We start from the raw sequence: 15,648 nt of genomic DNA on the forward strand, positions 1-15,648 counted from the left end.
TCCTGGTCTCTTTGAAGTGAATATCCCCCGGGGATCTGTATGCTCTAGGGAGGTTGTGCTTGCTCAGAGAGTAGGGTGTTACAACAGATTGGGGAAATCTGCAGCCTGATATTCTGGAATTATCTATTTGTGTGTGTGTGTCCTGTACCAGACTAATAGTCCTACATGTCAGGAACTATTGAATTCATCTCTGCACCTTCAATGTCTAGCATAAGGCCTGATTGCATAGCAATCATACCAACGCCATTATTTATTGAGCATTTACTGTGTGCCAGGCATTGTGCCCAGGAATCTTATATGCATTAGCTTGTTTAATCCTCAAACATCTCTATTAGAAAGCTTCTAAACTACATTATTCAAATAATGCAGCTCAGAAAGGTTAAGTGACTTACCCCAAGGACACATAGCCAGTAAGTGATCTGGATTTAAACTCACATCTCTTCAACCTCAAAGTTCTTGCTCTTAATGAGGTTACTCTGTTGCCTTTCCATTCCAGAATAGATGCTCAATTTCAGTTAAGGTAAGATAAATGAGAACTTCCTTGAAGTGACCTGTCTAAAAATACTGTTGCCTGATAGTCTAACCAGTACCTACCAGTGAGACTCACAAGATAAGGGGTGATGAAGACAGGAAGGATACTCCTAGTGTGTAGAGGTAGATTAGAAATAGAAGAAGGGTAGAAACTCTGGGGAAGACAGCTTTTAACTCAGTAGAAGAAATAATTATCTACTAACCAGTGATGGTGTAGGATGCCTCATGAAGTAGCGAGCTTCCTGTCCTTGGAAATGTGTAAGGTGAGTGGCCTGCTGTTTGGATCCTGCCTTGAACTTTTTTAAAAAATATATTTTTTATTGATTTCAGAGGGGAAGGAAAAGGGAGTGAGAGATAGAAACATCAGTGATGAGAGGGAATCATTGATTGGACGTCTCCTGCAAGCCTCACACTGGGGATCGAGCCCACAATCGGGCATGTGCCCTGACCAGGAATTGAACCGTGACCTCCTGGTTCATAGGTTGGTGCTCAGCCACTGAGATATACCGGCCGGGCCTGCCTTGAACATTTGAGGCCACTTACAGCATCAAGTTTCTGTAAGCAGTTTTCAAGGATGGTGCTTTATTTCCAATGTCACCTGTCCTCTTTATTTCCACTTACCATGATCTGTTTTTGTAGAAATTGGCAGTTTTGTGAATAGAATGCTGAGCTCATGAAAACACCCAGTCAATGATAGAAGTCCTTCTTGTAATTGGAAGTGCCCAACAAATGATGCCTCCAAGTTCTAAAGCCATTGAGAAATGAGGCAAAGGAGTAAAAGATATGGAATCCTAAGGTCATCTTAATACCGTTTAAGTCTCAGATGAATTCCATGGACACAATAGGCTTCCTAACACAGAACCCCACACTTGGACAGACTGACACGCCCCATCACAGGTGGTCTGGCCCCCACAGGCCTCCCTATATCAGAGCACAACCTGCTCCCATAGGACCTGAGAGCCTGGAGCAGAAAGTGTGCTTCCAGCTGGCATCTGACTCCCAGAAGGAGGAAGCAGGCAGCGGCTGAGGCTCATGTGCCCATCTCCTTTGCTGAAGCCTATTCAGAGTCGGCACGCCCGTTCCCCTGGCCTGCACTGCTCCTATAGGGGCTCCCTCCACATGGAAGGAAGCACAGGGAGGATGAAATGTGTATCCCCCTCAGTATCCCCATCAGGAACAACCCTCTGTGTCTCACTCTTCACTTGTTTGCTTACTTCCCTCAGCGGCCTGTGGGGCCCTTGAAACAGAGATGCTCTCACCCCTAGCACAAGGCCTGACACACTGGAAGTGTTGAGGAAGGGGTGGAATGAATGATCTTCTAATGCCAGTGTTTTCCTGAAGGAATACCCTTTCAGGGCAGAGAAGATGGCTTTTCCTCTCATCTTATCTTCCTAATAACACCCAGATGATGCCTTTATCATGTTTTCCAAGTCCTCTCCCTTTTCTGTACCATGGCGGGTCAGACAAGGAGCAGGCGTTGCCAGGTGATTCAGGAAATGGTTTTCCCCAGACCATGCTCTTCCTCCCTCCTTACCCAGGCCAAGCCCTGGCAGTGCACAGGTGAAGGCACCTGTTAGTATTGTACGGGAAGAGGCAGCCCCAGCCCTGGTCCTGCTGCCCCGTCTGTGAGGATTGGCAATGCCTGCCTTGCCACCTTGGCGAGAATCACTGAGAGCTGCCTTGTGACGTCACTTTGGAAAATGGAAAACACTCTGAGGATGAGAACCAATGGAACCTGTAGGGATGTGCTAGGGCTACTTCATGGCTGTGGAGTGGCCAAGGACGATCCAGACCCACCAGGATGACCGAGGACAGTGCCTGCACAGGAACTCACTGGCAGTGTTCCAAATGTTTGCTTGTGATAAAATTAAAAAGTGTGTCCCAATGAGGGCTGGAGTCCCAGGCTGGCCCACAAACACCTGTATGACTCATCAGTAATCATACTAAGTATCAACTAAATTCTGGGTATGTGCTAGACACATTCAACCTATTATCTCAATGCTTTACAATAACCCATCAAAGGAGAATTGTCCTCCTTTCTACCAGTAAAGAAACTGAGACTTATCAACATATAATGACTTGCCCAAGGTCAATTACTTGCCCACAGTCAGGATGCATAGCTCCATGCCATACTGTCACTCTTGGAGGGGGAGGGCTGCTGTGAGCCTGCAGGGATGGAGAGGGATGGGGAATTTGGAGTGACTGCAAATCTTCCCTCAAGATTATTTATAAAGTCAGCCATTTATCCTCCCCTCCCTGTGGGCCACCCTTACCCAGAGAGAGAGGAGTAGGCTCCCTCCTTTCAGCTTTTTCCAAGCTCCAGAGCAAGATCAGTGCTGGCCTAGAAATGCCAGTCTTGTCTTCCGAGATCCTGGATGAATGGAGCAAGCTGGATCCCCATGGTCTTAGGCACAGGCTTCTGCAGGGCGCTGCCTCCAGCATTGAAGCCCCAGGCTCGGTGGGGTTAACAAGCCAGCCATGCCTGACTCTGCAGGAACTGAGAATTGGGATCTTTAAAAATGTTTCACCCGAACAAAGGGCCACCACCTGTAGTCATTCCGTGAGGATTTAATAAATGGATGAGGGGATTTGAAAAGTTTAGATACTGGAAGGAGTGTTTTGGATATTGAATGTGGGAAGATCTTTTTTTTTTCTGTCATTTTTGTCCACTCCTATTTCTACATGTTTCCTGGACAGGAAACTAAGAGAACAATAGACTTAAGGTTCCAAATAGAGAACAACTAAGCAGCAGGAATTGGCTTGGCGGAGGATAGATAAGCAGGGTGCTGTTCACCTTTGGGACGTGCTGCTGCTGTGTGGCTGGGGCCTGTCCCTGGGGATGTGTAGCAGTAATTCTCCTTGACTGAGAATCTCCCTGTCAGAATCATCTTTTGAGGAGATGGCTCTGGTTGTGTCATTGGCTTCCCAGTGCCAGCTCCTTTTCCCAGCAGGTCTGTCCCAGCCTGCTCCCCTCTGCACCCCAGTTCTGGGTGCCCAGAGCTAATGGGAATCCATGTATGTACCCTGTGGATATCACAGGCCCTACACTAAGCCCTTGACCTTCATCTTCCTGTTGGTCCTCAAATAGAAGAGTGATATCATCAGGCCACCATTCCCTGACCCCTGACACTATCACTCCACCTGTTTCTCCACCAGTCTCACCTCAGCTCTATCTCCTTCCTGGCCTTCTTAATCCTTAATTAAAGGGAGATTAGTCTCTCCCTTCTCTGTGTTCCAGTTGCATCTATACATCACCCTGGAATAGCACACATTTGTGGCATTGTGGTGATTGGTCCATAAGCATATTAGTCATTCTTCCATTTAACTCATTTATTGAGTACCTCCTGAGTGGTCTTTGTTGCACCCATTGCACTTGGGGATCCTTTAGGGCAAAAAAAACATGCCTTGTCCTTATGCGTTGTATATCCCCAGCATGCAGCACTGTGCCTGGCTCAGAGTGGACCCTCAGGAAATGTTTGCTGGGAAGACCTTTAAATGGTGTCTAGCCATACAACACTGTTTCAGTCCTTCCAACCACAGACACTGGAGAATGGGAAGCCTATCCCTTAGCTCTTAGCTTAGTGGGGAATCACAGCTGTGGTTCTGGATGCTTAACTCTCAGTGATTCCCCCTTCATTCTCAGAAATCCAAGCTACAATTAACCCCATTAATGTGTGCATCATTCAGTGTGAGCTGTGGTGTGCATTCAGTCTTTCAGTGGGTGTTGAGTACCCTGTGGGTATCAGGCTCTGTGCTGGGAGCTAGAGCCACAGAGATGAATTAAGACACAGGTTTACAACCATGGCCTCAAGGAAATCCACAGACTAAATGGAGAGATGGTGAATCAAAGTCAGGACAAGTTAAGTACTGTGGGTGCGGCTCTTTGTGAGCCCTGTTGGGAGATCAGGGAATGCTGATTAGAGGAGGTGGCATGTGAGCTTCGCCTGAAAGAGGGGTAGGATTTGCAGCTGAGGAAGTAGGTGGGAAAATTTTTCCCCTTGAGCAAACCCAAAGAGGGAGGAGGGTGTTTTAGGGAAACACAAAGGTCATTCAGATAATTTGTCAGTAATTGCCAGGGGTCAGACAAGAGTGACTCTCATTACCACAAACATACATGAAGTTTCTCTTTCTTTCTCCCTACTGCACCCTCCTTGTGCCTAAAGAAATGTTTTGCAAGGTTATAATAACCAGACTTTGTCCCGTAAAGGACAGCATGGGAGAGCCCCGTGTAGAGTGGCACCCTGGCCAGACAGTCTCATAGGGTTTTTGGTTCTTCATCCTCCAACCCAAAAAAATGCACACACGGGACCCTCCATGTAAAGGTCCCTCTGCCTGTCAGCCATGTCCTGGGGAGGAGCCTGGAGAAGCCAGTCATGAGCTTCTAGAAGGTGAAGACACTGCAGGTGAGCTGCCTTGCTCCATCAGCAAGATAAGTTAGTCCTTCATATCATTTACCTGTTGAGTCAACATCTATTGTAGATGTGGAACCCATAGAGGGATCTGGCATCTCTGTCATGGAAAGAGAGAGAGTGCCATCGTGAGGGGTCTCCTCATGCCTCGTTCCTCTTTGCTAGACCCTGTCTCAGACACAAGGTCCTCCTCGCTACTGGAGCTTTAGTTCTTAATGCCAGAGGTCCAGTTTAACCTGGATCATTTCTTTCGCGCGCGTGCACGCGCGCACACACACACACACACACACACACACACACACCCCTAGAGTCTTAGCAGGTCTTGTAAATTGGTTATAGATGAAATAAAACTCCCGACTGAACAATGCTAAGGCAAATAGGTCCCTTCCTGTCCGACATTGTCAGATGTGCTCTGAAATGACTGTTTTCATCATCTATTCTGAGCCATAACCGCCCCAGAAATAGCTTTAGCAGGAAAGTGCTTTTGTTAGACTAGCTGTAAATTATATTTCAAACGTCTGATGTTGTTTTCTTTAAAAAATAAATAAATAAGTAAATGAAAGTCTAAAATTAATGACTGCTGGGGTTTGCTTTGCTTGTGTGTACTGCTACGGATTTGGCTTCTTGCAGATGGAATTTCAGATCTGTTTACACTTCTGTGTTAGCTTTGAGGGGGGAGCAGTTGAGAGATCTGGGAGGACAAATTTACAAAGTCGAACTTATTATAAGCATCGGTGAGGCTCGCGTCTCTCTCCTGCTGCCCTTGCCCGCCCTCCTCTCCACCTTGCCCTCATTTTGTTTATTGTGGTTTCATCTGCTCCGCCTCCAAGTTCGAAGGCAACTGGTTCTTGCAGATGTTCTGACAAGGTCACATATCCAGTTTTGCAAGCAGATGTTCATTCAGCCCCATTTCACCAGCGCTTTGTCATTCAGCGAGAGCAGACCTTGTGGGAACAGATTGGAGCAGCACAAAGGATGGAACATAAAAAATCTCGCAGAGAACCTGATCGCTTTTATGCGCTCACGAAGAAGGGGGTGAGGTGGGGAGGGTGCCAAGGAGAGAAATCCACAGAGCAGAATTTTATGGGTGGGTTTTTTTTTATTTATTCAAAGATTATTATGTGTTGGATACAGTAAATCATCTATACACCCACACCCAGGAGGTAAATCTCCAGAACTCTAAGCGTGGGTAGTTCTGCATTTAACAGCTGCAATACAGTAGCTATTTTATTCTGCACTTAGAGACCCTTATCTGTGCATTTGTTTTAAGTTATTGTCAGCTCTCCTTTTGTTCCTCTATTGCTGTTCTCCTGGTTCTCATTACTATTACAAGGGAAGCTAAAATCTGAGCTCCTGAGTTATTCAAACGGACACCATGAGTTAGAAAGGTAGATGAGGCATTCTCGTCTTGGTGGAAGACTTGGTCTCGCTACTCGGAAGGTGTTGCCTCTAATGGATTTAGCTCCTTTTGTTGTTTCCTAGGTCTCCTATGCCCGCCCGAGCTCTGCCTCAATCAGGGATGCTAACCTCTATGTTAGCGGCCTTCCCAAAACCATGACCCAGAAGGAACTGGAGCAGCTTTTCTCGCAATATGGCCGTATCATCACCTCCCGGATCCTGGTTGATCAAGTCACAGGTTAAGTGTTTCTTTGTCGTTCCTTTCCTTGGGTCTCAGTGTCACCAGCCAGAGCCCTGTGACCCATAGGAGCAGAGGGGTAATGGTTACGTAGGGTAGAAGATATGGGTCATGAGTGGACAGATTTTTGATGTAAGAGAAAGACTTCTTCTCAATCAACTCCCCACATTGAAAGTGGGCCATCTCAGGAGGCAGGAGCCCTCCACCATGGGAATCAGTCCAGCAGCAGCTGATCTACTTGGCAGGGCTGTGAGGACGATTCAGGCACTGGGTTGAGAGTGGAACTATATGACCTTCAAAGTCTCTTTCAACCCTCAACCAGGTAACATTACATTTGTGTGTGAAAAGAACCTGTAGGTATCGCTCTAGCCCCGATGTTAGCCCCCATAGAGTGAGAGGGAACTTCACACTGGCCCCTTTCACACAGGAGAAAACAGAGGTCCAAAGTGGGGGATCTGACTTTGGTCCAGCTAGTCAGAAGCAGTGCAGAGATATGAATCCAGGGTCCAATAGTGAGGGACTTGGTCCACACTAAAGAAAGGCAACCACCACCTCTCAGTAAGAAATGCGAGGCACCCCCAGATTTCATTTTTTTTTAATATATTCTATTGACTTTTTACAGAGAGGAAGGGAGAGAGATAGAGAGTCAGAAACATCGATGAGAGAGAAACACCGACCAGCCGCCTCCTGCACATCCCCCACAGGGGATGTGCCCGCAACCCAGGTACATGCCCTTGACCGAAATCGAACCTGGGACCCTCCAGTCTGCAGGCCGACGCTCCATCCACTGAGCCAAACCGGTTTCGGCCAGATTTTATTTTTAATGACAAAATGTTTTCACCTCCCAACTTGCTCTCAATTTAAAACATCCCCAGGAGCAGTTCAGCATGTGCTTCTCCTTCAAGTCATGCAACAAACCTTCACTGAAGCTGCTGTGCCACAGACACTGTGCAGAGGGACACCAGGGTCCAGAGACGAAGGAAACACTGGGGTCCAGGGTGGAGGAGGCACAGTCCTTATGGGACTCCTGTGTGATGAGCACCTGCTAGAGGCTGTCCAGTGCACTGTGAGAGCTCAGGGCACCTGCTAGAGGCTGTCCAGTGCACCATGAGAGCTCATGACACCTGCTAGAGGCTGTCCAGTGCACCGTGAGAGCTCAGGAGAAGGCGTGCTGTGCCTGCTGGAAATTGTTGGGAAGGCTCCATTGAGGTTGCAAAGTTTGAACAGGGATTTCGAAGATGACTTGCAGTTATCTGGCAGGCAGATAGGATGCGTCCTATAGCATAGGCGAATAGGGTGCAGGTCAAGGAATGAAGTCGAGGAAGAACTCAACCTGCCCTGGGAACATCTGGCAGCTCAGCATGGCTGACCTGAGGCTCAACAGGGGTTTGGGGGCAGGATCATCAGGGATATTAAATGCCATCCCAAGAAGCCTGAACTTTATCTATTTGCAACATGGAGCCATGGAAGGGTTTGGGGTGGGGTGGGGGCTATTTGTTATTCTGTGTTTGGAGTGGGAGGCAATAAGGAACAGAGACCATGCACAAGGTAAAAACTTGAAAAGGTACAAAAAAAGGTATAGAAGATGATTTTAAAGGGTGTAATGTGGCCAGAGTTTGCTCTTCAAATAGATTACTTGGTTGCTAGCTGTGGAAGATCCTCTGGAGGGTGAGACATTGGACAGTGGGTGATCAGTCACAGCAACTACAGGGAGATGAAGATTGAGCAGGGAGGTGTAGGAGGGCTGGAAGTGGCAGACGTGAGAGATGCCTGTGTTCTGTGGGTGGAAGTTACCTGTTCAAAGCCATGATGGCAGAAATGCAGGCAGGGGCGTTTTGGTGAGTGTGTGATATTCAGGGAGCCAGGCTCAGCCCTGGCCCCATCAGTGGGCTGATTCCCCACGGAATGTCCTTGGGGCCCAGTCATTTCTTTCTGGAGGGTTTCTTACCAGTTTGGTTTGTTCACTCTTTATTAAGGTTCTTTCTCTTTCCCCAGGAGTGTCCAGAGGGGTGGGATTCATCCGCTTTGATAAAAGGATCGAGGCAGAAGAAGCCATCAAAGGGCTGAATGGCCAGAAGCCCAGCGGTGCTACAGAACCGATTACTGTGAAGTTTGCCAACAACCCCAGCCAGAAGTCCAGCCAGGCCCTGCTCTCCCAGCTCTACCAGTCCCCCAACCGGCGCTACCCTGGCCCGCTTCACCACCAGGCCCAGAGGTTCAGGTAGGGGTGCCCACGTGCCCATTCGCCTGGCTACCTGGGTACAGAGCTGGGTGAGGGTGAGGGAAGCCCATGGCCCTGAAGGATGGGGCAAGGGTAAGAACCTCTGCCTCCTGGAATCACTGTGCAAAAGTCCCCTCCCCTCAGCCTCAGTTTTCACTCCCGTCAAATGAGATGATTGGATCTTCCAATCCCCCTTTCAACTTACCACCATGACTGTGGTTAAACTGCAGATTCCTTGGCTTAAAAAGAATTTCTGTATTTAACCAAATAAGGTTCAGGTTCAACAGGAGTTCATCACAGGTGTGACTGAATTTGGCAGCGTAGACTTAAGGTTAAGGCAGTGGCTTTCATAAAGTGAAAGGAACGAGCAGGTCAGGAGGCACATCCTTGCCAGAGAGAGTGGGTTGGCCTGTCCTCCTCTTTGTTCTGCAGGTAACTGCTGGGTTAGGTGCGCAGGTGTGCTCCCGTTTGTGTTAACTTTGCTCTCACTATGACGTCAGCAGTCCCTGGGAAAAGGAGGAAGATGTGTCCCAGCCTCATCAGTGTTTCCTTTAGGTACCCCAGCCCCTGGGGAGCTCCTGGTGCAAGGGGGACATTCCCTTTCTCCTGGGACTGTTCTGAAAGGCAGGTTTCTCTCCAGGAAGGCAGTTCGAGTTTGAACGGCCTCCACTGTGCAAGTGATAAGAATATTCTTGACCTACCCATAATAATTCTAAATAATTTTACTCCACCCATGTCCCAACTTCCCTTTAATGAAAGGTTCTTCTCCTTTTCAAACATCACATGGGGAGAGAGCCCGCCCTTCCATCTGGCCACACTGAGAAGGAAAATCAGCCCCTGCAGTGTCCTCCCGTGCCCTTGAATGGGAAATGGTTAATGATTTCACGAAGAGACCAAGTCATCTAATTTTTATTTTGTGCGAGAGCACATGCAGTGTTTATGTAAAAAGCCTTTCCAGCAGGCTTCTAATGGCGGAAACTATGGTTACTACTGCCCCGTGGTGTGAATAGCTTGTCCCCAAAAGGTGCTGGGCATGAGAGAGATAATAGCTTATAACAGAATAGCAGTTTACCAGGAGGTGTTTTCCGGTTGCACATAGTAAGCTGATTTTTTAAAAATCTTAACCTCAAAACTCCTCCTACCCGCCCCCAAAAATGTGTGTAATAAGATTCAGTTAATGTAGCTAGACGAGGAGAAAAGCTCCATTCTGATATGCATTGTGTGTGCGCATGAATTGTTAATATGAGACCTTTATTCACAAGTTTCACTATAATAAAATGTGAACAACTTAAGAAGCCGCCTCTTTTAACAATTTCACACCCAATGTAAAATAAAGTACACACAAATGTCCTGAAAGGTGGGGGGCGGGATTCATTCAGGCCTTGAAAGAAAGGGAGATTCATGAGACACTTGCTTTAAACTCCAGCATTGACCTGAACATGAATTCCTTGTAATGGAGGCAGGAAAGCGGTGGATAGGCTCCTGAGCACTGGGGCAAGTGGCTGAGCTTTTCTTTTTTGAAAATGGAGCATTCTTATTAATAGTTCCATTGAGCGATCTTGCCATCTGTGAGGCATTAACCCAGAGACCCTCCTTCTCTTTGCAGGCTGGACAATTTGCTTAATATGGCCTATGGCGTAAAGAGGTAATTAAAACTCCACAGATTGCCAGATGTCCGTGTTGGCACAGACTGGGGCTAGGATTTTTTTTTTTTAATTCACTAACTTTACTTTTTTTTTTAATTCTTCCTTTTTTCTTCCACCAGCATGTCCAATTCTTAATTTTCATTTCGGACCTCAGTTGGTTTGTTTCTTTTAGGGCACACAACGTGTGTTTGTGTGTTTCACTTTTTCTTTTATTTGCAGACGGGCTCTTCCTATGGTTCAGGTGCCACAGCTACCGAGCCCTTGATAGTCGGGTCCTCCGAGTGGCTTCCCTCAGGGGAAAGGCTCCAACTCTGCCAGCTGATTTTGCAAACTTGCAGAGCAAACTGTTTTTGCATTTAGCAATGCCAAGATTCCGTTAAGAGGGCAAATTCCAGCAAATCAGTATTAGAACGTTTTGTTAATCACGGTTGACAATCTTATGATTGCCAGTGGAAAAATTAGATTTTGGACTACCAGCCCCTGGCCAAAGCATGCATACATGCATGGATGACCTTCTGCGTCCTGCCCCCATGCCTTCCCTCATTGTGCCTTTGAGGGCACAACCTGAGAATGAAGTGTATCTGTGTGCACCTCAACCAGGGTTTTGTGTGTTTTTTTGTTACAGGTTTTAACAGTTATTATCAATCCTCCCGTGATTATATATGTATGTGTGTTTTAAACTTGCTGTTTTGTTCACTTAAAGCCTGTTTGTGAGTTCGGGGGCTGAAATAGAGTCGAAGCTTTTGGAGCTCTCTGAATGCAGCACAGGGGTGCTCCAGACCCAATCTGAAAGCTGATCTCAGGAAGTCGAGTGCATTATGTCACTGTGTCCATGAGATTCCCAAATGTTCTTTTGATAAGCCCCACTGAGCTGCTAGGGACATAGCATCTTCATCATCCTGCTCAGTAGAGCTGCACACTGTAATTCCCCTTCCTACAGTCAAGGGAAGGAGATGTGGTCTTTAACAGTCCACACCACACCCCCTGCGCGAGGCATTTCTTTCCCTTGGCCATGCATCGTAAGTATCCTGACCATGGGAACAGGCACACAGTGAAGGATGTTACCTTGACAGCAGACTCCGCTATCAGAGCTCTGGTCTCTCCAATCTCAGTCCTGGTACCAGGAAGGGGATGATCTCCAGGTGCCTAGCACACTGCTTGCCTGTTCCCACGCGTTTTACATTTTTCCCCAGCTCTTTGTCCCTGACCTTTGATACCCTCTAGCAGATAATATGATGAGAGAGAGATGCCCATACATAGAGGGGGCCAGGAAAGACACAGAGGCAGCATGCGTGGCTGCCACCTCCTCCAGGTCCCCACCCCCAGTAAACATCACTGGTTGATAAAAGCATTCATTCTCTTGTCCTGTTAAACCCAAATTTGGACCCAGAATCCTTTCTACCAAAGCACTCCAGGTAGCCATAACCAACTAGAGTTGAAACCTCTTTGCTGACCCTGACTTTGGCCTTAACATAAACACTTAACTGTTCTCTACCTATAAACTTGAGTGAGGTCAGTTCATTCGGTTGAAGGAGAAAAGGTGAAGACAGTCTTCAGAAATAATGCAAATAACACTTAGATGTGGATTTGCCCTTCTAAGAATCTATACAATGCTATTTTTGGTGTTGTCTTGTTATTCGTTTTTAAGCAAGAGGGAAGAAGACTTGAGCACTTCTGGAGTAATCCTTTAATCTACCTTAAAAATTAAATAAAATTTCCTAAGTTTTGACTTCCACCAATGTTACTCACTCATTCAATCAATAAACATTTATTGAGTTTCTACATGTCACTATGTGATATTCCTATATGTGCTTCACTGAATAATTAAATGGAGCAACAGAATGAATGAAATCAAGCCCCTTCCCCAAGAACTCACTGTCTACTGTGGGGAGGGAGGATAAGGGTCAGGGTGGATACCCTATGAACATATTCTGTGCTAGAGCTATGATAGAACCTTGCTATGGGAGTTCCTTGTGGTTTTTAGGAACTGACCTAGGCCTTTCTCTTAACATATACGTGCCTCAGCCAACCTAGCCATTCCCATCAGAGGAAATGCCACAGACATGAGTTTTTGCATTTTGGTTTTTAAACCCTGAAGACTCTCCTGCAAACACTCACTCAGCCCTTTGCCCCGTGTCTGTGTCTGTGCATCTCTGTGTTATCCTTGGTCAGACTGATGTCTGGACCAGTCCCCCCTTCTGCTTGTCCCCCCAGGTTCTCCCCAATCACCATTGATGGGATGACAAGTCTTGTGGGAATGAACATTCCTGGTCACACAGGAACAGGCTGGTGCATCTTTGTCTACAACCTCTCCCCCGATTCCGATGAGAGTGTCCTCTGGCAGCTCTTTGGCCCCTTTGGCGCAGTGAACAACGTCAAGGTCATCCGCGACTTCAACACCAACAAGTGCAAGGGATTCGGTTTTGTCACCATGACCAACTATGACGAGGCCGCCATGGCCATTGCCAGCCTCAACGGGTACCGCCTGGGAGACCGAGTCTTGCAAGTTTCCTTTAAAACCAACAAAGCCCACAAATCCTGAATTTCCCATCCTTAATTATTAAAAAAATATATATATATATAAGTATATACGAACAAAACACATGTGTGCACACACACACACACACACACACACACAAGAGAGAAAGAGAAACAAACCTTTCAAGGCTTATATTCAACCATGGACTTTATAAGCCAGTGTTGCCTAAGTATTAAAACATTGGATTATCCTGAGGTGTACCAGGAAAGGATTTTATAATGCTTAGAAAAAAAACAAAAACAAAAAAAATACCTTTGATGCATTGAATGTTCTTTCATAGCTGTCGTTGTTGAATATAATATACATAGATAGCGATGTGCAGGGATTTTTACCCAGCCAGCTAACTTTACTACCTTCCTTGAAGGTGGGTCTTTTTAAGATGACCATTCGCTCATTTGAAGAAGAAAAATAAAAAACAAAAAAAATAATAAAAATAAAACAATTTTTACAAAGTAATGGGATTCAAAGAAAGGAAAAAAAAGATTTTTCTTTTTTGTCAAAATGTTGATCCACTCAGATTGGTAAAAAAAAAAAAAAAATACCCACACAAATTAAAGAGGAATAATAAAAATTGCAAAAATGAAAAAAAAACTTTTGCAAATTTTTTTATTTTTCCTTTTTTCTTTTATATCATGTGAACTAAAACAGTCTTCTGTTAGGGGATGGGGGCCAGGGGGATACCTGATGACATTAACAATTTAATAACATTAACATTGTTGCCAAAGAGGTGGTCTCTTTGCTGAAAATGGGTTTCAAGAAAAATCTATTTTTATAAAATATAAAGAATTTTTACAAGAGAATCTGGATTTGAGAAAAAATATTTTGACTGGCTAATTTAGGGGAAATTGACAACTTTGTCGCGTTCATACTGCACTGGTAACTTTTTAGAGATCAAGATGTGTGTTTTAAACTGGATTCGTAGACTGTTTTTTGAAGGATGGGCTATAAACAGATGATCTTCATATCTTTTCATAGCATGTAATAATAATTAAAAAATTATTAATTACTAGGGGAAAGGAGTGTTCGTTCTACCCAGGGTACCACAGTTCCCCACAGTCAAAACCCAAAAGCAAGGAGATGAGTTGAAAGACAGTTTTTCCTTTAAGTCATCAGTATGGGATGTCAGCAGAACAAAAATTTAAAAGATTACTTTTCCTTTTGATCTAAAACTTTCTTAGTCTGAGCAGTAGGTGCTACGAAATTATTTACATATCTTAGTATCATAGTTAAATGTAATGTGTTTAGGAAAGGAAAACAAAAGATACATTTGCTTTCAATTCATTAAGGAATTTTCAAATTCACTTTGTAGCCCATGCTGATAGAATTGGGCTGTGTTGGTACATTTGAGACACTGTTTTTGTTGCTTGAAACACTTATTTATTTAATCGCTGATGTGATGATGCCTATGGCCGAGATCAAATATAGCTAGATTGGCTAGACTACTTATTTGTTTACTTAAACTATGGGAAGAAGCATATTATTGTGTCATTCTGTTGTGTGTGTATGTGTATATACAATATAAATATATATATATAAAGTTATTTTTCTTTGGGTTAATTTATTATAAGTTGTAACACTTGGCTAGTTTTGTTTGTAATGTCTTAAAATGTTTTCTTATGCTATTTAAGTGACAGTTAAAGAGGTATCAAGGTAACTTGTGTAGAACTATTGTTTGGTATATTGTCATGTTTATTGTGAATATTTTTTTCTTACTGCACAGTAGAAAAATAAAAACAACTGGGTCTTTATTTTCATGTAATTCAGATTGGGGGAAACAAAACAGAGCTAAGGGAACAAAATGACTGAGGGAGCATTCTCCCATGTCCAGTGCACTGATCATTTTAGTACGTTTGTGCTTTGTACGGTTCTATATTTAAAACAAAAACAAAACAAAAAAATACAAGGGTTCATGCTCTTCCCTGGGTAATAGAAACAGTTACTCGCTATGCATAATCTAGTTGATAGTTAAATTTGCTATTGCTTTTCTTGTCTTGTTATATAAAACCTTTTCAATACAAGTTTAGTCTTAATGGTAATAAAATGTTATGGTTATTTATAACTTGTGCTTATTTTGTGCGTTTTTTCCCCATGCTGAACCCACTAAGTGCATGCAGACAGACTGCTGTTTTCACACTGACGAGGCGAACTTTGTAGTAGTCGTGGTAGTATAGAGAGTACCGAAAAACAAGGCTGCATCGTAGACTCCTCCTTTACATTTTTTTAAATTTTTCCTCTTTTTTATTTTGGAAAAAAAAAAACACCACACAAAACAGATTTCAGTTCAGAGAACACTCGTTCAACATTCAGGGAAACCTTTTTACATCATCTGCTATGAATGAATGCAGTTTGCTGGCAAAGTTTTGATGCATTTGCTAAGTAAGCATAGTGGGAAAGGCATGCCAAAACCTCTCCTCTATAATGTGTTCACGCTGGGGGGGAAGAAATCTTAGGACCAGGCAGTTGTATACTTTAGTTATAATGAATGACTTCATGTTAATCTTGCTAGTTTAGATGATTTCTGAGGGAAAGTATTGTAACTGGTTCTTTTTCCATAACCTTGTTGTGTTTGAATTATTTGTACTTTATCTGTCCAGACAATAAATGAAAGTGTGTAGAATGGATCTGAGCTTCCCAGATTTTTAAATGTGTTCATTCAAACTTTTTTT

At 44.6% G+C, this 15,648-nt stretch overlaps 1 protein-coding gene across 5 annotated transcripts in view; it reads left to right on the forward strand.

Annotated features, from left to right (window-relative positions):
- The window catches only part of ELAVL4 (ELAV like RNA binding protein 4), a 149,659-nt gene extending 136,200 nt beyond the window's left edge, over nt 1-13,459 (forward strand). For 4 of the 5 annotated variants that reach the window (XM_036352990.1, XM_036352991.1, XM_036352989.1 and 1 more), the window contains exons 4-7: nt 6,423-6,576; nt 8,572-8,797; nt 10,404-10,442; nt 12,616-13,459. In XM_036352990.1, coding sequence (XP_036208883.1) covers nt 6,423-6,576; nt 8,572-8,797; nt 10,404-10,442; nt 12,616-12,985 — 789 coding nt within the window. In that variant the 3' untranslated portion in view covers nt 12,986-13,459. The remainder of the gene's footprint in view (nt 1-6,422; nt 6,577-8,571; nt 8,798-10,403; nt 10,443-12,615) is intronic. The other variant, XM_036352992.1, reaches the window with a different exon arrangement.
- Nucleotides 13,460-15,648: the final 2,189 nt, after the last annotated feature.

This window comes from Myotis myotis, unplaced genomic scaffold (genome assembly GCF_014108235.1).
Source record: "Myotis myotis isolate mMyoMyo1 unplaced genomic scaffold, mMyoMyo1.p scaffold_m19_p_2, whole genome shotgun sequence".
Classification (NCBI taxonomy): Eukaryota; Metazoa; Chordata; class Mammalia; order Chiroptera; family Vespertilionidae; genus Myotis; species Myotis myotis.